Source organism: Desmodus rotundus, chromosome 4 (assembly GCF_022682495.2).
Source record: "Desmodus rotundus isolate HL8 chromosome 4, HLdesRot8A.1, whole genome shotgun sequence".
Lineage (NCBI taxonomy): Eukaryota > Metazoa > Chordata > Mammalia > Chiroptera > Phyllostomidae > Desmodus > Desmodus rotundus.
This window is the reverse complement of record NC_071390.1, coordinates 132,314,903-132,340,363: the sequence shown is the minus strand read 5'-3', so window position 1 is coordinate 132,340,363 and position 25,461 is coordinate 132,314,903. Positions and strand designations below refer to the sequence as shown.

General features: G+C 37.5%; 1 protein-coding gene across 2 annotated transcripts in view; it reads right to left on the bottom strand.

Moving 5' to 3' along the window:
* The window catches only part of BMP2K (BMP2 inducible kinase), a 113,310-nt gene extending 88,127 nt beyond the window's left edge, over positions 1–25,183 (bottom strand). For both annotated transcript variants that reach the window (XM_024579217.4, XM_045184885.3), the window contains exon 1: positions 24,485–25,183. In XM_024579217.4, coding sequence (XP_024434985.3) covers positions 24,485–24,650 — 166 coding nt within the window. In that variant the 5' untranslated portion in view covers positions 24,651–25,183. The remainder of the gene's footprint in view (positions 1–24,484) is intronic.
* Between the last annotated feature and the right edge of the window lie 278 nt (positions 25,184–25,461).

Sequence of the window (25,461 nt, the reverse complement as noted above, 5' to 3'; positions counted from 1 at the left end):
AGACAAAGAAAACTTAGTAAGTAGCATTTGTTTAATGGAAGAGGTGACTCCGTATTATAAAGTTTTCAATTTCTCATATGGTATTTGATAAATTCATTATAATTCAAATAAAAATCCTAGTAGTTTTTCATGGACTTGGATATGCTGATTCTGAGATTCACATGGAAATACAAAGTATTAGGAACAGGTAACAATTTTTAAAAGGAATAAGATGAAGTAGTGGCATTAGTCACTTTACCAATTATCAAGATTATAAACTCTGGTAAGACTTAAAGTAATTAATTGATAGAAACAAAGGGTCACAGAATAACAGAGCAAACACAGAAAGAGCTATTTATACATGATAATTATAAAAATAAATGACATCAGAGACATTGCATATCATTGGGAAAAGGATAAATTAGTCATGTTTTGCTTGAACAACTGGGGTGAATAAGGGAATTTGATCTTTACCCCATATATAATACATCAAACATAAATTTGATGGCTTAAAGATACATGTGTAAATACGGAAAAATTAAACATTAAAAGTTTCAAAGGAAAATGTACGTATGACTTAAGATAGGTAACAATTTCTTACAATAAACATAAATACAACTCAAAAAGATGAAACTAATAAATTCAGCCATGTTAAAACTTAAATTACAATTTCTGTTTTTAGCAACATGATAGACTAAAAATGCAGAAAAACATCTCCCTGGTATAGTAATCCTCAAAATGCTAGATAAATATCCACGGAGGCAGAACAAGAAAATTCCTTAGAGTTCGAAACAAGAAGAAAGCATGACTCCATAACCTGCACTGGAGCCAACGGCCAACAGTGGAGATGGGTGGAAAGTCAGAATGGGACTAGAACAGAATGGGAACTAGAACTGGACCCAAAAGCACTTCACCCTCCATGTGAAACAGAAACCAATCCACCCTGCAGATGACACTAAAGAGATGCATGCCTTGGCCTTGGCTCTAAATAAAGTAAGAGAGTCTCCTGAGACTTTCTAAGCATGACCCTAATTCCCAAAGATTTGGAATTCAAAAAACTGAGCCAACCATTTAAAGTAGCCCCAGATGGGTATACCCAAGAGTCTGGTAGAGATACACTCAAAAAAGGCCACTCAGACCTCAAAAACTCCCACCCGTTAACGTCTATGGAATGTGAGCACAGAATAAACAGAAGTTTATAAAGAAGGAAGGAAATCACTGAATATTCAATAAACCAACTACCATGAATGTAAGTCAGAAGAAACAACCAATTATACAATGAAACTTAAAAACACCAAAAACATATTGAAATTACCAAACACAGAATATAAAATTAAAGTGTTCTGCATATTTAAAGAAAAAATAGGAAAATGAAAGTATAAAAAGGAATTAAGAGGTTATCAAAGTTGACAAGGACAAAAAAAATTGTCCAGGCAATTTTATAATACAAAATGAATTTCTAATATGAAAAATATAACTAAAAAAGGGTAAACAGAAGATGAAGCACATCTGAAAGAACTAGAAGATATATCTGAATGCAGCAGGATGCTGATATACAAGGAATGCAAGCACAAAGGGTCAGAGATGGAAAATAGGAAAGGTTAAAAGACTTGGAGGATACAGTGAGAAAATTCAATATACTACATCTATCATCTAAGAGAACTGGAAAGAGGCATTATTAGAACAGATACAGTTGAGAATTCTCCAGAGCTGATAAAAGACATCAATCACCATATTGAGAAAACCCAAGAATTCTAAAATAGACTAAGAGCAAATCATATTCATACCATCACAGTGAATGAATGAGTACAGTATCAAAAAACTATCAAAGCCACCAGTGAGAAAAGGCAGATGACCCACAAAGGCAATGAGAGTAGTTACCAACTTTTCAACAGTAAAAAGAAGGCAGTAGAACCCTAATTCACTGTTGGTAGAAATGCAAAGTGGTGCAGCCACTGTGGAAAACAGTATGGAATTTCCTCAAAAAAGTAAAAATGGAACTGCCTTTTGACAGACACAGTGATTCCACTGCTGGGAATACCCTAAGAATCCCTAATCACCCATTCAAAAGAACTTAAGCACTCCTAAGTTCATAGTAGCGCTATTTATAATAGCCAAGTGCCCATCAGTAAATGAGTGGATCAAAAAACAGCCCATCAGTAAATCAGTGGATCAAAAAACAGTGGTACATTTACACAATGGAATTGTACACGGCAGAAAGAAAGAAGAAACTCCTACCTTTTGCAACAGCATGGATGGAAATGGAGAATATTATGCAAAGTGAAATAATCTAGTCGGTGAAAGACAAATACCACATGATCTCACCTATAAGAGGAATCTAATGAACTAAATAAACTAACAAAGTAGAACCAGAGGCATGGAAACATGAGGGGAGGGGAGGGGGGGGGAGGGGAGGGGAGGGGAGGGGAGGGGAGGGGAGGGGAGGGGAGGATGGATCATGGTGGAAAGAAGGGGAAGGGACTAGTCAAAGAACTTACAAAAATGACACATGGACAACAGTGTGGGGATGGATTGTGGGAGCAGGAGGTGGGCTGGGTGGAAGAGGGAAAAATTGGGACAACTCTAATAGAACAACAATTAAAAAATGAAATATAGAAAACAATGAAAAAAGAAGGCAGTGAAATACCTTCAAAATACTGAAAGAAAATAACTTTCTGCCTAGAATTCCGTATGAAGACAAACTCTCTAGAGTAAAGATGAAATAAAGATTCTTCAGGCTAACAAAATAATCTTCACTAAAGGAGCTTTAAAGGAAGAAGGTGCCAGAATGAAGGCAACTGAGGCTAGATGAAAGATCTGACATGAGAAAGAATGAGGAACAAAGATGACAGCAATTGAGTATTGACTTGTAAAACAATAAGCATAATGTCTAATTTGTAAATTAATGAAAAGTATAGATGTGAAATTCTGGACAATATCATAAATCAGGAGGAAAGAATGATGGTAATAAGAGAGCATTCTAAGCTTCTTATAATATTTGTAAGGTATACAGATATGAACTCCAGTCATTGTGTTAAACAGTGAAAGTACAGAGAATAAAGTATATACTATATTTTGCCATATATAATGCGTACTTTTGCCCAAATTTTTGAGGAAAAAAAATAAGGATGGGCAGTATACATGGGTGGTACTAATGCAAATTATACATGGGAATTAGACCAAAACGTGGGTGTGCATTATACACAGGCACACATTATACATGGCAAAATATGGTGACCTCCAATTAGTGAAGGGGAAAAAATAAAATGAAGGAACGAGAACCTTAATCAGTCCAAAACATAGCAAGAAAAACAACTTCTTTTAAAAATAATTGGCAAGCATTGTTTGAAGACACTGAGAGGAGTTAAGGGCAAAAGCAGGAGACAAATTAGAAAGGTATTTCAGTAGGGCAAAAAAACATCTCAAAGGCTACAGGAAGACCATTAAAATAAGAGGGGAGAGGGAATATGTAAGGGTGAAGAACTTTTGCCTTATCTACACTGTTGGAATATTTTATAACAAAAAGTTATTTCTCTGGTATTTAAGGCATATTCTCTCTCTCTCTCTCTCTCTCTCTCACACACTCACACACACACACACACACACACACACACACTACTTCAATAGTGCAGGCAGGCAACAGATAATAGTCATTCATAAAAAGGTGACACATTATGTATGGGCTCCCCTTTCAGCCAAGACATATTAGTCATTGATTTGGTGAAAAGTTCAGGTTTTTAAAAGTTTTAAAATATGTTTTAATAGTTTGATATCATGTCTATAACAGAAGCTAGAAAACCTGGACTACAGAGAGATGAATTTATGGTTGTGAATAGGTCCATCACATAAAGAAACTGTGGGGAAATAAAGGACAAGTAAAACACCAACACTAGGCAAAGGAAGAATTGCTCAGTGAGCATTATGGCATGTTCTAATTCCAATCTTAATATATTTTGGACAAGTGCTATATAAAATTAAGAGAAAATTTATTTTTAAATACTGTTTTGAAATACACCAAAAGGTTAAGTTTTTAAATATACTCATCCTCCAAAAACTTCTTGACAATTTAGTATGTATTACATTTAGATACTTCTATAAACAAGACAATTCAAGCTAAAGTCCATTAAGAAATGAGTTGTTTGACATTTTTATATATTTGCTTTATAATACAAATAATATTTTTTACTTAAAAAAAACAGCTCTATTTCAAAGTTTTGAGGACAGCTGTAGTTCAAGCCATTCCAACTTAAAATATTAACGTGAAATGATCAGGAGAAAGCAAAACCCATTTTTTACAGCACATGGAAATTAAGCTAACTTGACACTAAATAATTTGCAAACATAACTAGTATTAGTTCATTAGAGCTAAAATCACATACAACAGCCTATGATTAGCAAACAAAAGCCACTAAAAAGTGTACTACTGAAATGTACATGAGGAAGATGGGAAGCATGGTAATTCTAACATCATCCCATCCAAGTAAGATGACCCTTTTCTTAAGTCACAAAGGATATAGAGTATACAGTGCAGGGTATGTTAACTCCTCCTGCACTATCCTTTATCACTATACAGGCCCTAACATGTCCGTTCTTATGCATGCGCTTTGTATAACAATCTCAAGTGTGCCAAGTAAACACAGCGCCTTCTGTAATTACTTCAGAAGGGGGAGGAGGTGACTACAGAGGGAAAAAAAGTAGCAGGGAGCCAAAGTATCAGCAGAGAACCACTATCTATTACTTCAAGGCCTGATAACAAAACCTTGGCTCAGAAAGCAGCTACATATTTAAACATTCTGTGTAAACCTAAGCAAAGCACACTCTACAATGTTTCAAATCCATTTATCTTGATGTTACTAAACAGAAACAAGACTCAAGCACAAAGAATAGCTCGTCTAATTTGTCCTTTTCAAAGACAGCTCAAGTCTATTTTCTGATGACTTAGGCCTGTCAGGCAGAGTACAGCATATTCTTCACACCCATCTCCACCATTCCCTGGGATTAATATTCATTCCATTGACTAAATACAGTTCATCCTATTAACGGAAAGCCATCCAGTATTATTATCCAGTTTAGTGCTTTCCAACTACTTGGCCAGCCCCTGGGCAAATGACTGAGTCTGCTTTCAGCCTGAGTTGCCCAGCAGGCACCGACCCCAATGGGACAACTTTGAGGACCGAGGAGGAATCGCCTTGGCACACCTATAATCCATCTGTGGCACTTACTGGTACGACCACAGCGCATCCGTACGGAAGAACTTGGTTAAACTCTTCAGATACTCAGAGATAAGACTAGACACCACCTCACAAACATTTTATGAACTTCTGATAGAAAACCCGATCATACTGAGAATACTCACACATAAAACTTTAATTACACACATACTCTTGAATCAGCACCAGAATCTCCCCCAATGAAACAAGTGTTGATAGGTCAAAAACACAAGTTCTGTACATATTTACATTTCCCAGTATTTTCATACATATTTTAAGTACCTACAGCTCATTTTTGAATTGTAAACATCATGGGAAATCAAGGAATACACTATAAATGTAACTTATATAATGTTTACGCATTCTGAAATCTTCTGCAGTATTTGTATTTTCCTGAGGAAAGGGTCTATATAACTTTCATTAGATCCTCAAGGAAATAGGCAATCCGAAAAAAATTATTTTTACTACTTTTATTGGAATATGCAACAAAAAGAACTTTTCCAAATTCTGGTCCTTAATGTCCCGTTCCTAAAATTGCCAATGTAACTAACTGGTTTCTCAGGGTACCTAATCTTTGTTGGTCCCAAGTTCCTCCTCTGTAAAAATGGGAATAGTTTTGTTGCCCTGTCTACTTAAGAATGGTTGAACACATTAAATCTGGCAATACGGGAAAAAGTTCTTTAGAAAATTAAATATTTGTATCAAAATATGTCTATGTAAAATAATTTAATAATGTTTATCATTGATATTTTATCTGACAGAATAGTGTATAAAGACATTTCAAATTTCAGGCAGAACAAATACCATATTTTATACTTAAAAAAAAAGAAAATAAAAAAACCCAAGCTCTGTATTAAAAGGACTAATATACCAGACTTTGATTCTCTCATTCAGCTTGTGGATCTTTAAGACATGTAGGTTTATATTGGAATATATTTTATAATACTTGAATGAGCGTAACAGTAGTTATGTGCACTTTTTGGTTAATGGCTACAGTGAAACCCTTGGGTAAGAGAATTCCAGATACCCACTAAATCTTCACTAAAGATACTGCCCACCTGAAGTGATCTATGTGGAGACTAAAACAGTCACACCTTTGAAACAATATGATCATAACTTTTTAAAGTTGTTTTCAGAGTGAAATAACTTATAGAAATGTAACAGAAAGAAAACTAAAAAAAAACCACATTAGTTTTTTCTTCCTTGGTGAGGCTCTATATATGTTAATATTTCTAAAATTATTCCCATAACCAAAAAATTACTTAATAGACTGTCCCTTTGACCTTAAAAGACCCAGGTAATAAAGAGAACCTCTGAAAAACAGTAAAGTTTCTTACAAACACCCAGCAGATACTATGTCCTCTTTTCTTGTTTCTTTCAGTGAAAATCATAGAAGATTTCTTGTAATTCTCACATTTATGACTTCAATGTCTTTCTCTACTGACCTGACTTATCTGCATTTAGGGAAACTACAGTTATTTAAAAACATACCAGATTGGGAGACTTTCCTAGATAAGAGTCTATTTACCTTTGATTCCTCAGGCCTAACTGATAAGGTAGTAAGAATATATTCCTAATTACAGGCAAATTACCTTCTCCCAAAATCATGATAATGAAAACAAAATTTTTTGGCATTGCTGGAAAGGTCAATCCATTTATGGTATAATACAGAACACATGGGACTAAGTTTATAAAGTTGCAGGACCCAAATGAAGAAAAACTTTAGAGAAACATAAAAGATTTTAATAAAGTGGAGAGACATGCTATGTTCCTGAAAAAGGAATACTCAATACTGTCAATCCCAGGTTAATAGAGAGTTTCATATAATTCCAATCAAAATCCCAACACTTCAGAATCATATGGAGTGCTTATTAAACCTGAAATTTTCTGGAGTTCTCTCTAAATTTAGGATTTAATCTCTGGGATTTATGACCAGGAGTCTGTTCAATTAGCACTCCAGATGAAGTTTAAGAACCCTTGCATTAGTTCTGCTATCTCTTAATGATCAATCTGAACACCATTAACAAAGCAAATATTGATCATGAATTACTTTGATCACCTTTGAGGGTAATTTTTTCCTCTCCCTCTTTGGAGACTACCTGAAAGCTTGCTGGTAATGTGGAACCTCAGGTCCCACCCATATGTACTGAATCAGGGACTACTTTAATAAATCTTCAGGTGAGATTCATATACTTATTAGAGCTTGAGACTCCTGCCCTAGCTGAGTAGCTTCATCAGTTAGTGCACTGTCCAGATACACCAAGGTTACAGGTTCAATCTCTGGTCAGGGCACATACAAAAATCAAGCACTGAATGCATAAATAAGTGGGAAAATAAATCAATGTTTCTCTCTCCCTCTCCCTCCCTCTCTTTCTCCCTTCCTCTGTCTAAAAAATAAGTTTTTAAAAAATAAAACTCCCAGAATTACAATGTTTAAAGAGTTAATGCATATAAAACATATAAAATACATATAAAATATCAAATCAAGGGGCATACACATTCCTCTTGAACTTCCCTGCTCTATCACCAGCCTCTAGGTACCCTCGTCACACTCCCATTCAAAAGACTGGAATGAAGTCACTTATTTTGACTTTCCTTTATTTTGAGTCACAATCTTTTCTCTTCCCTTATTCCCATTTTCTTTCCTACAGTAAAAAAGTCAGATTTTAGAATCCATGTCTTTGGAGGGTTTTTGGCAGAATTGAAAATGACTACATATTAACTTAGTTCTCTACTAATACTACTTTTTTCTCCGTCTTATAGCTCAAAATTCCTCCATTCCTAAATCCAAAGACTGGGTATGAGGAAGGTCTCAATCATCTCTCACCCATTTCACAATTTCCTTCTCACCATAATACTGCATTTCAAAAACATTAGATTTTAGCCGATTTTCATATATTGTTATTAAATGTCTTTTCTTCCCAAATTCAGCATTATGTTAACCTCTCCTTGGGACTTACAACTACTAAGTACAATGACCTACACCTTCAATTCTTCCAAATTCTCCTCAATGTCTTGTGCTCTGCACCTCTACAAGCTGTCATCTGCTTTCTCAGACTGCCTGCAATGTTCTCTTTACCCAATCGCCACACTCATGCATCTCACCCAAACTAATCATCAGATGGCGGCTCCTCCTAGGCTCTTTTTCTCCCCCAACAAATTGTAGTAAGTGGATGTGCTAGCCCCTAGACCACATTTTAAGTTGGACACTGCATGTGTGTGTTTACAGTCTGTTTGGGGAGAAACACAAAAATAAGTCATTATGGGCACACTGTCGATGAACTCAATGGACAATATAACTTTAGTAAAACAGGCTGTAAAATAACTATATTTGAAATACCCTTAATCCAGCATTCTCTCTTCACTTAAGCAGGCTGTGAAATTTCATTGTTTTAGGAAAACTTTCTTGATGACAACTTAAAACATGAGCCAGGAATCTATTACCTAAACAACATCGCAGACCTAACTCAAACTAAACATGCAACCACTTACTTCACATACCCTCTAATTTAGTGGTTTATTTATATAATCCCACTTATGATTACAGAAAAACAGTAAGCAAACATCCGTAACTTCATCTTTGGAATATATTAACTTTAGCATATGCTTAATGTTTTATTTTCAACCTCTACGAATGCTCAAATTAAAAAATGTACTCCTTTGGTCAGAGTCCCAGCATGAAATGCATGAAAAGCCCAATTCAGTAGTCAATTGTGTTCTGACAGCTTCTTTGGCATTCAGACTACTTCACCACAGAAATAATCCTGTGTGTGATAATTAGGTCCTCGGGTCAATGTGGAGTCTAGTACTAATAGTACTGAAACAGCTAATGTCTCTCTATAAGAACATTTCCTCAGGAACATTCATTCAGGTTTCCAACTTGAGAAGCCAAGCATGCATCTCACTGCACCACTAGCACCACAGGTGTTGCCAGCCTAACTACCTGAGAAAGGGATTCCCCAGATCCAAGCTGCCGGCAGTGCCCAAGTAACTATAAGCAGCAACTCAGATGTCTGGCCTACAAATTCTACAGCAGTTCCTAACTTTTCTTTGTTCATGTATCTTGGAGAATATGCTAAAAGCCATAAGCCCTCTAAACGCACCTGGATGTCTATGAAAACCAGCCGAACAACCCCAAATGCGAAGTGTAGGGTCCACACAATAAACTGTACACTATAAACTAGTACTGTCCAACATATGTCCAATATAAAGTGAGCTACATATGTAATTTTCTAGTAGCTACAGTCAGAAGATTAAAAACAGTGAATTTTAATAATACATATAACCCAATATATCCAAAATGCTATTTCGACATATAATCAACATTGCAAAAATATTAATGAGATCTTTTACATTCTTTTTTTCATATTAAGACTTTAAAATCCCATATGTATTTTACGCTTATGGTACATTTAAATTCAGACTAGCCACATTTCAAGTACTAGCTACGTGCCTCCAGTGGCTACTGTATTCAATGATTTTGCTAGACCCAGTGTATACCCAGCTACTCTCAAGGTCTTTGGGCTCGGGATCCCTTTATAGTCCTAAAAATTACTAACGGCCACAGAGAACTTTTGTTTATGTGGGTTATATCAATCCTTATTTACCATATTAGAAATTAAAATTGAGTTTTAAAAAAATCTTTAACTCATTTAAAATAATAACACATTACATGTCAACACAAATAACATCTTTATGAAAAACAGCTGTACTTTTTTTAATTTAGAAAAAATGTCAGCGTTTTACATTTTTGTAAAGCTGTAATTTTTGCCTTAGTAGAAGACTGCTGGATACCTACTTCTGCAATAAATCTCCTCTGTTATTTTAGCTGAATAAAAAGTGTATGAAGAAAATCTAAACTTACACTTAATATGTAAAGAAAAGATGATGACTATCTTAATCATCTTTACAGATAACTATGGATATTCTTCTCTGCTATTAGAGCAAACATGACAAATAGTAGTTCCTTAAAGGTTAGTCGTAATAAGGTACCTAAAACCACATCACTGAATTTTTTGCACTGTTATATTAAAATCCAATGGTCAGTCTTGGACTTTACATTTGTAACTTCATGCATTTGGAAAATATCAGTTCAGTGAGTTAAAGAGCTCTTCCATTACATTTTTTAAATATTTATTAATATTATCACCTATCTCCTGAGAAAAGCTTTCAAGTAAAGAGAAGCTGTCAAGTTCAAATGGTAGATACAAGTTTTCCAAAGTTCTGGTTTTCTTTTGAAAGCTCATGTTCTATCATTAGCAACACCTGTCAGTTGTTTTCCACTTCATTTAATATCTGGATATAAATGAATAATCATAGTTTTGGTCAGTATTCTTTCCAATAAAAAATGATGTTCCATGGAAAAAAGCAGCTATTTCAGGACACAATTAATACAATCACCCAAGGGCTTTTCCTCAATTGCACTATCACACTTCAATATGCAGCAAGTGCTTTATGTATACTCCGAATTTCTTCATATATTAAAAAAAAAAGTGTGCTTACAAATGGCCAATAATAAGCACAGGTAAATATGTTTAGCACCAACTATCTTTAGGAAAATCAAATCAAAACCACAATGATATGCCACTTCACACCCATTAGGATGGCTATTATAAAAATTTTTTAAAAAATAAAATAGCCTGTGTTGGTGAGGGTGTGGAGAAATTAGAACTCTTGTGCATTGCTGGTGGGAATTTTAAAAAGTACAGCTAATATGAAAATAGTATTAAAGGTCTTCAAAAAATTAACCATAGAAGTATCATATAATCCAGCAATTCCACTTCTGGGTATATACCAAAAAGAAAGAAAAGCAGGGACTGAGCAGGTATTTGCAGGTGTAGCATTATTCGTAACAGTCAAAAGGTGAGAACAACCCAAATGTCTCCACTGAAGATGGATAAACAAAATGTGACATATACATAAATGGAATGTTATTCAGACTTTAAAAAGAAAATTCTGATACATGCCACACCTTAAAGACATTATGCTAAGTGAAATAATAACAAATATTGTGTGATTCCACTTATATGAGTCACTTAGAATAGTCAAGTTTATAGACAAAAAGTAGAATAGAGATTACCAGCTTCCAGGGAAAAGGGGAATAAGGAGTTAATGGTTAATGGGTACAGAGTTTCAATCTGGAAAGATGAAAAAGTTGTGGAGATGAATAGTGATTATGGCTGCATAACAATGTGAATGTACTTATGCCACTGAACTGTAAACATAAAAATTAAAAATGGTGAATTTGCCCTGGCTGGTGTGGCTCAGTGGATTGAGTGCAGGCCTGTGAACCAAAGGTTGCTTGTTCGATCCCAGTCAGGTCATATGCCTGGGTTGCAGGCCAGATCCCCAGTAGGGGGCACGCGAGGTTGTAGTAACATCAACCACACACTGATGTTTCTCTCACCCTCTCTTCCCCTCTGTATAGAAATAAAACAAAATCTTTTTTAAAAAATGGTAAATTTTATGTTATGCATATTTCCACAATCAAAAAATAAGAATAAAATATCATGTACTTAAGGACCAAGAATGATGAGAGATTTTTTATTGCTTCACAAGAACATTCTTAAAGGAAACTTAGTTTACGTGACAGTGAGGAATAAATACAATGACCACTAACACAATCTGGTGCCAACTCTCTTGATTTGTTAAGACAGTAGCAGTTTGAACCACCACCACGACTGCTTTTGAATCATCAAATGCAAATGCCAATACAGTGTAAAAACCAATTGTCTTAGTAGTATTGTGAAAATAATTTTGACTTGACAGATCCTTTCAAAAGGTCTTGAGGTCCTCTCCCCATGGGACCCATAAGCCACACTTTGAGAACCATTACTGGAGCCTATTTTCTCAGAAGTTAATTAATGACAGAAGGAAAGAGACACAAAATTCACAGAACAGTTTATTTTTGTTTTTATTTGTTTTATCTTTGCATATGAGAGAAACAAACAGCCTTTACACTGAGCAGGAAGCAGATATAGTTAAGTATTCAGGAACAAGCAGCAAATAAAAGAAAATCAGAAAAATTGATGGAAAAAAGAATGGGAGCAAAAAGGTAATCAGAGGCACAGCCTCTAAAGCTGCAAGTGAAGGAGAGACAGGTATTAGAGGTAGTTGGGGGGAGGGGAGGTTACCCTTTGACTTATAAAAAAGCTCTAAGTCCTGGTGATATAATGTACAGCATGGTGACTATAGGTAATAATACTGTATTATATATTCGAAAGTTGCTAAGACAGCAAATCTTAAGTCTCCATCACAAGTAAAAAACTTTAACTATGTGGTGATGAATCTAGACTTACTGTGGTGATCATTTCATCATACATACAAACATCGAATCTTTATGTTGTGTACCAGAAACTAATATGTCAATTACACATCAACTTTTTAAAAAGCTCTCTCTTAGGAAAATACAGATACTAGATTAAATGCTTCTTGATAATGGTGATAATTCCACAGTTTAATTACAAATATTAAAAATTTTCTCCTCTAATATTTTAAAATCATAGATCAAGCAACATTCTATTTTAACTTTTTACCTGCATATGTACAAAAATATACCATGTGTATTATAAAAGTAATGTCAGGTCATTTTTAAGAAAATTGTCTTTAAGATGTGATTGGAATTTATTTCACACAAAGACTCAGAAGTTTAGTATTCCCCATTTAAGTCAAATGCATTTGTACTATGATCTAACACAATAAAAATGTGAAGGAATCTGTTTCTTTTGAGTAAATGTAGCACAAATTTGTTAAATGAAATTCAAAAAGGGATTTGATATTACAGCACCTCAGACACCAAGCCTTAATAACTTTGAACTGGAAACAGAAGAAAGTAAAGGATAATAACTCAGCTGCTGCTTCTCCTCTTTTCACTTTCCTTCCACCCTACAGGAAGTCCTAGGATTCAACTGAAGAAGCTAAAGTAATGTGATTATATGTTACTTACTTTACAGTTCATAAATTATTTCCTTTAGGACTGGACCTTTCTAGAATGAGACAACAGACAATTTGGGGAAAACTTAAATTTTAAACTTTTTAATATTAATCCTGACATCTTAAACTGTACACATAATTTGACGGCCTTAGGAAAGAGCAAAGTAAGAAAGCTTTAACTCAAAAATGTTTGGGAATACCCCCTTTCCACCTCAGGCTCCTGAGGTATCCATTAATACTCCAGCTGCCTCCAGAAAATGTTAAAAGTACCCTAGACCTTTAAGCCTGCTTGAAGTCCCGACTCCAATCAAAGGGCAATGCCTGTATGTGCACAGGAGCCAATTAAGCGGGGAAAGTGCTAGCTTAAAGTCATGCAACCTAAATTCTGCCCTCCACCACCTGCACTTATAGTGTGATGCTGGGTTCATCCCTTATTCTACCTCCCCATACTTTAATGAAGGAATTAAATTGGGTAATTGTTACAATTACAGAGATTTAAAGATACACTAGAATTTTAAAACAAAGACTGTAATTCCAACAATATCAACTCCAATTAAAACATTTTCTGAAAGAAGCTGAAAGGGTCTCATTTCAGATTCTTGTACACCACCCGCTACCTCCAACCCTATATTTAGTCTTCTAAAAAGCAAGTAGCAATAGCGATGACCTCACAATATCCATAATGGTCCACTATAACTTTTTAAAATACATATAATCTTTATTAGAAAGATGGCCACTTCTCCACAGTAAGAACAAATTTGAACCTTGAATCTGTAAATAGAAGTTTCTTCTCCTGCTAGAAACATGAGACATTAAATTCGTTACATTGAACTTTCAACAGTATGGATTCAAATAGCACCTTACAAACTCACTTCAAACATTCCTATTGACAGGGTACTATCAGCAAAGTACCATATACAAACACACTTTAATTATTATTTTTTAATCCTCACCAGAGAACTTTTTTTTTTTCTTGCTTGGAGAGAGAGAGAGGAGAAGAAGGGAGTGAGAGAGAGAGAGAGAGAAAAAAAAAAAAACATTGATTGCCTCCTGTAAGCACCCTGACCGGGGGTTGAGCCTGCAACCTAGGTATGTGCCCTGAGGATCAAACCTGTAACCTTTGGTTTACAGGACGACACTCCAACCAACTGACCCACACTGGCCAGAGCACAAGTACAATTTAAAAAAAAAAAAAAAACAAAAAAACCATGAACTCGCAACATTTCTTAAATTCCCACTTCAGTGAATTGAAAAACATTAAAATCCTTAACTGCTAGTTTCATTGGATTAAAAAAATAATAAATTTGGACTGAGAGCCTTAGAACTTTTCCTTTGGATTATATAAACAATATTTTGTTGAAAGACGACAACTTAACAAAGATTTAACAATCTAGTTAACTAATCACTAGGATTTGAACCAGGCTAGTTACTAAACAAGAACACCTCTTTAGATCTACATTACTGTATACACCACCAGTTAACTATCTTACCAACGTCAGTTATCGATCACTCATTAAAAGCCTATGCACAGCTGGGCATATGTTGGGTTGGCCAAAAAGTTAGTTAGGTTTTTTCCCCCCCGCAAGATGGCTCTAGTAGCGTTTAGTTGTCCTCAGCTTCATTCAAAACAATTTTGTTCATGGTATTGTGACAGCTGTCATATCAGTGTGCATTTTAAAGAAACTTATCAAAATTGGTGAATGTTGTGTAGCCATTTTAATATTGAAGATGGAAGAAAAGAAGCAACATTTTAGGCATATTATGCTTTATTATTTCAAGGAAGGTAAAAAGTAATTGAAACGCAAAAAGAAAAGATTAGTGCAGTGTATCGAGAAGGTACTGTGACTGATCCAATGTGTCAAAAGCAGTTTGAGAAGTTTTGTGCTGGAGATTTCTTGCTGGACGATACTCCATGATTGGGTAGAACAGTTGAAGTTGACAGCAATCAATAGACATTAATTGAGAACGATTAACATTATACCAGGCAAGAAATAGTCAACATACTCAAAATATCCAAATCAATAAAGTTATTGGTGAAAATGAAAAATGTGTCTTTTATCTTATGGAAAAAATATATATATGGACTTCTTAAGCCAACTCAATATACATCCTACTTCTGGCAAAAAAAAAACCCTCAAAATCTATGTCCCACTGATCATGAGTGAATAGCATCTGTAGCATCTTTTTTTGTTTGTTTGTTTTTGGTTTCTGGGTTTTGTTTTTCTTTTTGTTTTGTAGACAAAGAATAGACCATTAACATTCAGTAGGAGAGATTCTGTTATGCAGGAGAGAAAATGAAAAAGTGGGTCATGGCCAATGATGCATAATCCCACTCCCTAGAAAAACATTCCTGACAACAGGCACTAAGTAAAATATTTTACTATTCTATGTGTAATTCATTTTAGTACTAGTATCTGAATCTCTCCATAATGAATAGTAAAATCTAGACTAACTACTAACAATCTCATTCAAAAGTGAATACTGGATACTAAAGTATGTAAAAAGGTCCAGCGAGCCAGAACAATGACCCAAACACAAAAAGTTTTTTAAGAATAAGTAAACAGTATTTGGTCAGGGGAGGTGGTATGCTGGAAACCTCTCTTCCAGAAAACCAAAGAACAACAGAAGAATGTTAAGGGTGATAATAATTAGTTATTTACAAAACTACAGAGACTGAATCTGCTACCCTCTGATTTGTTATGCCAGGCTTACAGATTTCTTTATCTAAAAGACAATGCAGTGTCTTTCTACCTAGAAAATGAGCATCTCCAATATCATACAGACTAGTTAGACTTTGGGCACTAGTTAAACATGTGCCCAAAGTAATGGTCACATGTTTCCTTCCTCCAGACATTAAGGAGATGAGATGCCCTACTTCCTAATCCCTCATCGTTTTAGATGCTGGTTGTCCCATTAAACCTTGGCACTATCAGCCACTAATGAGAAAGCCATGGCAAGCTGACCATTTCCAATATTGTTACTTTGTTAAGATTAGGTACTCAGAGCACGTAGTTCAGACCCATTCAGCTTGCTCTCTGTCCCACAGCAGTGGCTGTCTTTAAAGATAACATGGATCGAGGGAAGTCAACTAGAACACTTTTGAGAGCCATGTCTAATAAGAGTAATACAGTGCACAAAACAAAGATATACTAACTGTGTAATCATAACAGAAATGAAACAGGCTATGAATCAAAAAATAATTCCTGTAGTATTTTTTAATCCACTACACCTACATTATCATTAAACATCTCTATTGCTTATTTAGTTTTAATAAACTAAACAAAACTTGAAAACAAGGCCAACCTGCCCCTAAATATCAACTGAACAGCTGAATATGTCAAAAATGATTGCCATCCAGCTGTTTCATAGTAAATTTTTACACGATCTCTGACTGCTTTTCAATTCAAAACTCAGTCTCTTAACAAATGTACTAAATACCTATCAGGTACAGCACTGAAAGAGATAAAAGATGAGTGTAAGCCAAACCTTAAAGGAGCTCTTAATCTGGCAGTAGAGGGAACTTTTCATTGGACATTTTATTGTAATATCCAATAAAATGAACAAAGCTGTGTAAAATAAGTGTAATATGAGTAACAGTTGCTACACTAACATCAAAAGAAGGCTTAATTACCCTCATTTGGTTGTTAACAGGATTTCACAGAGAAACAAAGATTGCAAGAAAGTAACTATTTTAAATGTATCCTGTAAGATCCAATTTCAACAGAGTAGGGCAAGATTTTAGGCAAATGAAACAATATGAGCTGAAAAATGGGAATGAGAAAGCATGAGAGAAGGGAAGAAAATACCAAGCACATATACAGACATACACATAGAGGATTAAAGTGAGAGATTAAGGCTGGAGAGGTGGGCTGGGGTCACACTGCAGACGGCCTTGAATCCCAGATACTGAGTTTGTATTTCACTTGATAGGCAAGTAAGAGGGTAACGTGTCAGAGGTCCATCTCAGAAAGAATAAACTAGAAGAAATGCAAGAGTTGATCTGGTGAGTAAAGAGCCTAACAGGTAAAGAACGGTCTGCATGAGTAGGAATTCTCTGAGAGGTCTTAAGGACCCAAACTACAGCTGACAGAACTGGAAACAAAATGTAACTAATTCTTCACAGATATCATCATGGGTAAGCTTTCTATCCATAAACTCACTCAGGCAAAATATTGCCATACTCCTCCTCATATATTCTTTCCAAATAAAAGCTTGAAAAACAAGAAAGTACCTCACTTCCAGGTACCCTCCAAATTACATATATTATAAATGAGTCACTTGGAAAACACAAATTGAGTGACAAAAGAAGCAATAAAGGTGGCATATCCTTTGACAGCACTCTGAAATGACACATCATTTTATTTGAGCACTCCTCCCTTAATCTCAAGGGGTCCCACATAAGGCAACTTCTTATTAAAAACTTGTTTCCAATGATAGAGAAATAATTTTATACTGTGGGATAACAAGTAAAATACTAACCCGTAGTGCAGTTTGCCAAAGAACTCAATGCATGATGATCAAACACAATCCTTTCATTATGGTCTCAATCCTAAATCCTTTCATCGTTATCCCTTCTTCCCCATGCTCCCCTCTCATCAGAAGGAACAGTAAGAATCAGCTTTATAGACAGAATTAGAGAATGCTAAAATGGAAAAGAATGCCCCAGATTCATCTTTATCCTAATTTTTTCTTGAAGAAACAGGTGAAATTATCAGAAGGCAAGTTACTGGCAGGACCAGGCTTACTAGCTGGCCCAACTCCAAGTTTTGCCTTTTCTTTTAAAAGTTGAATCCAAGAAAGCACCATTTCAAAGATTTAATAAAATGTTAAAATAGACAAACTATACAGTAGCAACAATTGTCTCATATTTTAAAATAATATCCATTGCAAAATGTCTCCCTAACAGCTACATCCCAAACTATGCCCTTAGTGTTACTGAAATTCTATGAGACCAGGACAAACCAAAAATTCCAAAACAAAGTTTCTCTTTGGAAAGGCCCAACCACCACTTTCCTGCAGAAGACGTGAAACTAACTGTTAGCAGAAATGTGCTGACTGATCTCATTTGTACAGATGATAAACACAAAAAAAAATCTCCAAATTAACTAAGTGCCCAACTATTTAAAACAGCTCAGTCATTAACCACTCAACTCCTCAAAACTTAGTTCCCTAAAAATAGTAGTAGGCTTGTGGGTAGATGAATGGTTCACCAGATGAATGCAGGATAAAACCAAGGAATAAGCAGTCTCGACCCCTTGCTGATGAAACCTTATGCAGCTTTGAAATTGCCCTTCTAGCCTTTTAATTTCAGAATTCCAAGGCAAGGCTTTAATCATGTTGATAGTTACCAAATGTGTTCTAATAAGTGTATGTTCTACTTCATGTTCTCACCAAAAACTGGAAGAGACGGGGTGAAAGAGAAACACGATAATATACAAAATTAGTTAAGAACATTAAAGAAGACCAGACTCGCCCTGGTGAACCTGATGCACCAAGGTTGCAGGTTTGATCTCCAGTCATGGCTCATGCAGGAGACAACCAATAAATGCATAAGTAGGTAGAACAACCAATCTGTGTTTCTCTCCCTTTCTCTCCCTCTTCCTCCTTCTCTCTCTCTCTCTCTCTCTCTCTCTCTCTCTCTCTCTCTCTCTCACACACACACACACACACACACACAATACATTAAAAATATTAAATTAAAAAAAAATACCAGACGCATTGTAAGGACAGACATCAATTCTACCTTCTAGTATGTTCCTTAATACTAACAACATCAAGGATCATTTCAAGTTTTTCCATCTGTGGACCCCATGATGGAAAGATACTAACAAATATTAATTTATTTCCATACTTTAAAATTTTTTCAAAGACAACCTTTCTACTCTGTTCAGCATGAGAATGTCAGTATTAACCACACAAAACTGACTATAGCTACAAGCAAAGAAATGTGACATCTTAGTTAAATTGGGCACTTTACTATTAGAGATAAATGTATAATTTCTACTACATTTTTCTGAAATAGTAAAAATTAGGAATTGTTTTAGTGTTACTAGCTCGTCTTAGAATAAAACTGCCACCTCTAGAGAAAATATATCAGTGGGCAATCAAAATTACACCCCAGGAGCTATGCCTACAATTGTAACATAAACAAGTCCAGAATCAGATTCACTAAAAGCTTACAATCAAATCTAAACCTAAAATTGACCCATATTTATTGACAGATTTGGCATATACTGTTAGGTATTGTCATACATTATCTTGTTAATATCACACATTATCTATTAATCTTCATAAGAGATATTAACTCCATGACAATAAAAAAGAAACAATGTTTCCTGAGAGTTTAATTCAACATCCATCCTCTCCCAGGGCTTTAAATAACAGTCAGGTGCTCACTAAGCCAGATACCTTTGCTGAGTGACTACCAGACCAAGTGCTCAACTTCCCACTTGCCATTACCTCCCAGATATCTCAACTAAACATGTCTGAAACTGTTGGATATCCTCCCAACTGCTCAAAACTGTTCCTTCTCTACATTTCCACATCTCAGCAAATGGTACCTCCATCCAAGATTTGCATAAGCAAATCACTGTTCATGCTTCCCACAACACCACACCCATCCAATCCACATCTTTCGGTTCAAATATTGTAACATTGGTCTCCATCCCCACTGCCATCTTAACCATCTAATTTGTGCACCTCTCAATCAGTCTCTATACAGCAATTGCCACAAGAATGTCACTGTAATAATTTAAATCTTTCAGTAGATTCCCATCAAATCTTAAAATAAAAATCTAAAATTCTCAAATGGCATACAAAGACCTGGATCCTGGTCACCTCTCCAACATCATTTTGGGTGCTTCTCCTGTGTAATATAATACATTAACTATAGTCCACAGCTCTGGGCAAACGTATTTCCATTCCTGAAGCTCTTCCCCATGTAGGGACTTCTCTCTTCACGACATACTCCACACTACCGCCACCTCCACACCTCTGCCTTTACCTAACTTTTCTCCTAGTTCAGGTTTCTGCTAAAATATTTTTAAAGGCTTCCTCTATAAATTGAATCAGTTTTTCTCTCCTAAAACCCTGTGCTTTCTTCTCATGGAATGTTCAAAAGTATTAACTACATTAATTTGATGATTTCTGTTTAACATTTATCTTTCACACTAGAATGTATAAGCTCTTCAACACCAGAAAATATCTGTTTTGTTCTTCACTGTGTAAACAGCTCCTAGTACAGAGCATGGCACATGAAAAGGCACTGAATAAACAGTTATGGAGTAGTAACAGTCCTCCCCTTCTTCTGTTCTCTTGGTCCTCTCTCTCGGGAACTTTAACTTACATGTTACTGGAAAACCACAGATAATTTCTGCAAATGAGATATACTTACACCCATCATTTTCTTACTGCAAAAACAAATGTCCATTATTAAGTTCCCGTAAAATTAACAATGAGAACTGATTAACACTTAAGCCTAAATTTGCTCCCCTTAATCTAAGCCGTTAACTCTGACAGAACTACTACACTTTTACAGAGCTCTGTAGTAAATTCCCAGCCTCCAACTACTGACAGTGCCACCAAATCCCCATGCCCACGTCTGATAGTCTTCCCTACCCAATCATATGCAAAACATCATTCCTATCTTAACCCCCATAACTTCATGATTAAATTATCTCAACACATTATGGACAGTGTCCCAGACTCTACACCAACCAGTTAAGTCTACTTTGAACCAAAACACTTAGAAAAAAAGGTTCCCTACTTGAGAACCAATTTCTTCCTGTTAAAAATCAGTATTAAATTCCTCTAACTAGCACTGAAGCCCTATGGAGGCATGTGATCAAGAAGCCAGTACTATGAACTTGGAAGATTACATCAAATTGTGCAAGTATGTGCTGGACAATATAACACTGTTTCAAGCTAAATTTTATATATGCCTCCATCTCATTTCTATAATGCAAAGTTGAATTTGGTTAGCATGCACTCCTGAAACTAAACTGCTTTTGAGAAAATCCATGAAAATGCCCCATTATAAACTATCAGCCCTCCCAACTTTGAGCAGGATCTAAAAAGGTGCAATTTGTCAGCATTTTCAAACAAATATGTACTCAACTAGAAAGACATTATGATACAAAGCATATAACATTTCAGAGAGAAAACTACTTCAACAGTTTAGGTATAACATATAACATAATATATGTAATCCTGGGAACCTGTTTATATTTTTTAAATTAAATATGTAAAATGTATAAACATGTATGTGCATGTATATATGCATATAAGTATATATACACACATATATAGTTTATACTCATTATTTTGGATTCCACATTTGAAAAGTCACCTACTTGCTAAAACGTATTCATATCCCCCAAATCAGCATAAATCCCCCAAATCAATACAATGGCACTTTCACAGTTATTTGCACACATGGACATAGTGGTGAGAATTTTGAGTAGGCTAGGTGGAGTCAAGAAGGTGATGCTGTGCCTTCTGGTTTCTTCCTCTCATATTATAAACAAGTATCTTTCCAAGACCTATTTAGTGTCATGTTTTTCTTTTTTTTTTTTTTTTTTTGCTTTTTATTGGTGACTTTATTTTTGAAATGGCTCCCAAGCATTGTGTCAAAGTGTTATCTAGTGTTCCTAAGCACAAGAAGGCCATGATGCCCCTTACAGAGAACACAGATGTATTAGCTAAGCTTCATTTAGGCAAGAACTGCAGTCCTGTTGGCCGTGAGTTCAATGTTAATCAGTCAACAATATATATTAAAGAAGGTGTCTTTAAATAGAAACACAAACAGAACAAGGTTATGTATTGATTGGTTACGTATTGAACAGAGGTTTGCAGTACCCTAACCCTGTGTTTCCCCAAAGAGGAATGGTTCAGGATCCACTAATTTGCTGTTTATGGCGACTTTACAGAACGTAACTAATGAGAGAGAGGAAGGGGGGGGAGAAGGGGGAGAGGGGAGGGGGAGGGGAAGAGGGAGAGAGAGAGCACCCGAGCTCCAGCTTGTGGGTGCGCTGGATTTTATGAAGCCTCAAAGACACTGCAGAGGTCATTCTGAGCAATCTGCCTATGTTTGCAGTACAGTAGTAAAAATACTTCAGGGCACAGCATCTACAGGGTCTTGGCCCCTGCTTAAACGACTCTGACTTAAAGCAAAATATTTAAAATGAACCAAGTTTGTTTTTTGGTCTTTGCTTCTACCCATTTTTCCACTTAATGGTATAGCTCTCCCCAACTCAGGTACTCTAAACTCTACTGCCTTTTCAGAAACACTTGCCCTAATCTTATAATCAAGCAAATGCACCTGTCAATTACTGATCATTCTTGAATGTGAACCAGACTTGTGCTTAAACGTCTTACCTAACCTGTGGCATTACTTATTTGGAAATAGGAGAGAATATTAATCATCTGAAATAGGAATAAATGATCAGAATCAAAATGTAAACCAAACATAGATAATTTCAGTTGTCTATGTGCTGGAGAGACAATACCCAAGGGAAGAAAGTCCAGGCCTCAGCCTCCCCTCCAGGGCAAGCTAAAGCCCAGTCTCACAAGCCGGGGTGTTGAGTAGCAAAGTTCCATCTTCCAAAAACAGTTTCTTCAACCCTTGCTTCCTCCAAGCACTTGAGCACAGATTTTTCCAAGAGAAAGGACAAATGAGTGGAACAACACTAGTGCTTGAATTTTTTTTAATTTTTAAGCGACTGAGTCAGCACTCACTCTTTGAACTTTTTCATTCCTAATTTTCCAAAATTACTTATTTTATTGAAAATGATTTGTTTAGGGTAATGATAGGATGTTTAGAGCTGTGATAGAAGCTACAAATTCAAAGTCTAGTTCGATGAAATGTCAGTGTTTCTCTCCAGTAAATAAAAGACCCATCTGCAATTTAGTGAAACGTTAGTGAAATGAAGTCAGTGCACTACTACTCAAGCCAACTTCAATGACTTAATACAATTCAAAGATAGAAGTATAGCATGTGTGGTAACAGCGGTTGTCTTCCTAAAACCTGCAACTCAATCTAAACCAACACTTGAAATTCACACATAATGAAGGCCTAGGAAATTTTACAGCCTAGTAAATCTATCTATCATGACCAATCGCCATATATATGCATTCTTTTGAGAAGCTAAGGATCTTTCCTCCATCTCTCCAAGGTTCAGCGAAGCTCATTATTAGGGGCAAAGTTCTGCAAAACAGTGACATCCACCTCTAAATAATTCAGCATTTCTTTCCCTTTAGAATACTTTATAGACAAAAGCCTTCGGATTTTTCTCTTGCACTAATCTGCTATGGCATTTCAAAAACACAAAAGTGGAATCTCAGCCTACTGCCTTCAAACCACATCATCTTTCAGAGAACCAAAACTACTCTTCAAATTTCTTCTCCCTTAACCTTGGAACTTAGAAGGGCTGTTTATCAACCAATTATTTCTTATGAGTTTTTAAAAGTATTTATTTTGTAATATCATTTTGCAATTAAAAACCCAGAAGTCACTGAAGCATGTAATAAACAAGAGAAAGTATTTTGAAGCCAATTATACAAACAATACAAAACTACGTGTAGGATTTTTTCTTTTTAAAATGGAGTAAACTTTTTTGTAAGCAGACCTGCAACTGCGATATAGCCTGGTAAAGGTACTAAAGGATGGAACACAAAACTTCGCAAGTTAAAGTTTACCTGCTTTCCTACCACCACTTAAAAGTACGACCAAAGGGACGTACTGCAAGGGAATAGGAAAGATTCTAAATAACAAAAGATAAAGGGATTTCAAGTTTACCTGCTCGCCCAAAGTCACCTACTAACTGAATTTGAGGCAAATTATCACCTCCAACACGCGCACACACAGAAATATATCGTTTTTCAACTGATGAGCAGGCGCAAAACCAGGTTCAACACCAGGGGCTGCAGGGTCCTGTGCCCTGCGGCGCGGCTGGAGCCTCCGATGAAGAGGCCAACGCATGACACCCGCCTGAGCCACAGCTGGCACAGCAGAGCCTCAATCCCGCTCGATGTGACCCTCTAATGAGTCACTGACCCAATCATAACCCACATCACTAGCTAGGACGTCTTCTATTTATTTCCTCGCGTCAAGAAGGACCGAAAATGACTTAAACTCATAATGATAGCTCTGCACTGGTCAGAGCAGCCAGCGGCGAGAAGAGCTGCCTTAAAAGCGAATTTCCGAGTTACTCCTAAAAGCCCCCGCTGGCCCAACATAGGATGCAGAGAGGGAAGAAGAGTGAACCGAGACGGCGACCAGAGAAGCGGGCGAAGACCGGGAGAAGCCACCGCCACACCCCAACCCCACCTCATCTACCTGCCCGAACCTCCCCGGGCGCCCGTACCTTCGGCCAGCGACTCCTCCAGGGTGACCTGGTAGCGGCCGACCGCGAACACCCGGACCCCCACGGACGAGCTACCGGAGCCAGAGCCGGCCGCGACCCCGACGGCTCCGCTGCCCGCCGCTCCGCCGCCGCCCTCCGACTTCGGCATTCGAGAGAACTTCTTCATGGTCCCGCCGGCGCGCTGGAGGGCGCGGGGCGTGCACAAGGGCGAGCGAGAGGGCGAGTCCGCAGCCCGGAACGGCCGGTCGTCCGCGAGGGGTCGCCGCCCCTCGCCCGTCAGAACGTCCGTGAGTGCTGCGGACCAGCGAGCCTCACATACCGCTCTCCCAAAGCTCACCGCCCCGGCCCGGCCGCCCGCTCCGCGGCTCCGCTGCAGCTGCCTCGCTCCCGCAGAGGGCGGTGGGGAGGGCGGGGACCGGGCGGGGCGTCAGGGGGCGGACCCGAGCGCGGGGGCGACGCCGAAGCCTCCCCGCGCGCCCCGGGCGCCCCCGCCTCTCCGAGCACTCGGAGCAGAGCCCGGGAGGAGGGAGCTAGATGGGGAAGGGGGCGGGGCGGCCGACCCCGGAGGAGAGTGGGGTGGGCTTCCCAAGACCCACACGGGCAGGACCGCAGCCCGCGGCGCCGCCGGAGCTGGACCCACGCCGCCCGCCACTCGTGGCCGTTGGCGGCGCGGCGCCGCTGCCAACTGCTCAAGGAGGCTGGGCGCCTCGCGCAGGCGCGCTGCCCGCGCCGCCGGAAGTGACGGTTCCGGCTCTTGTCACGTGGAGGGGGGTGAGGGAGGTGATTGTGGGGGTTGAGGGTGAGCGCGAGGCGTGGGGTCCCGGGTCTGGGGTCCCGACCTGGACTCAGGCCAGACCTGTGGAAACCCGGCTTCGAGCAGGAAGCTGGCCCGGGAGCCGGTTTCCGCGCTGCCCGCGGGGCGGGGTCTGCCATCTCTCTTAAGAGTTTGTCACAGCGGGGACTGAAAAATGCCGCCA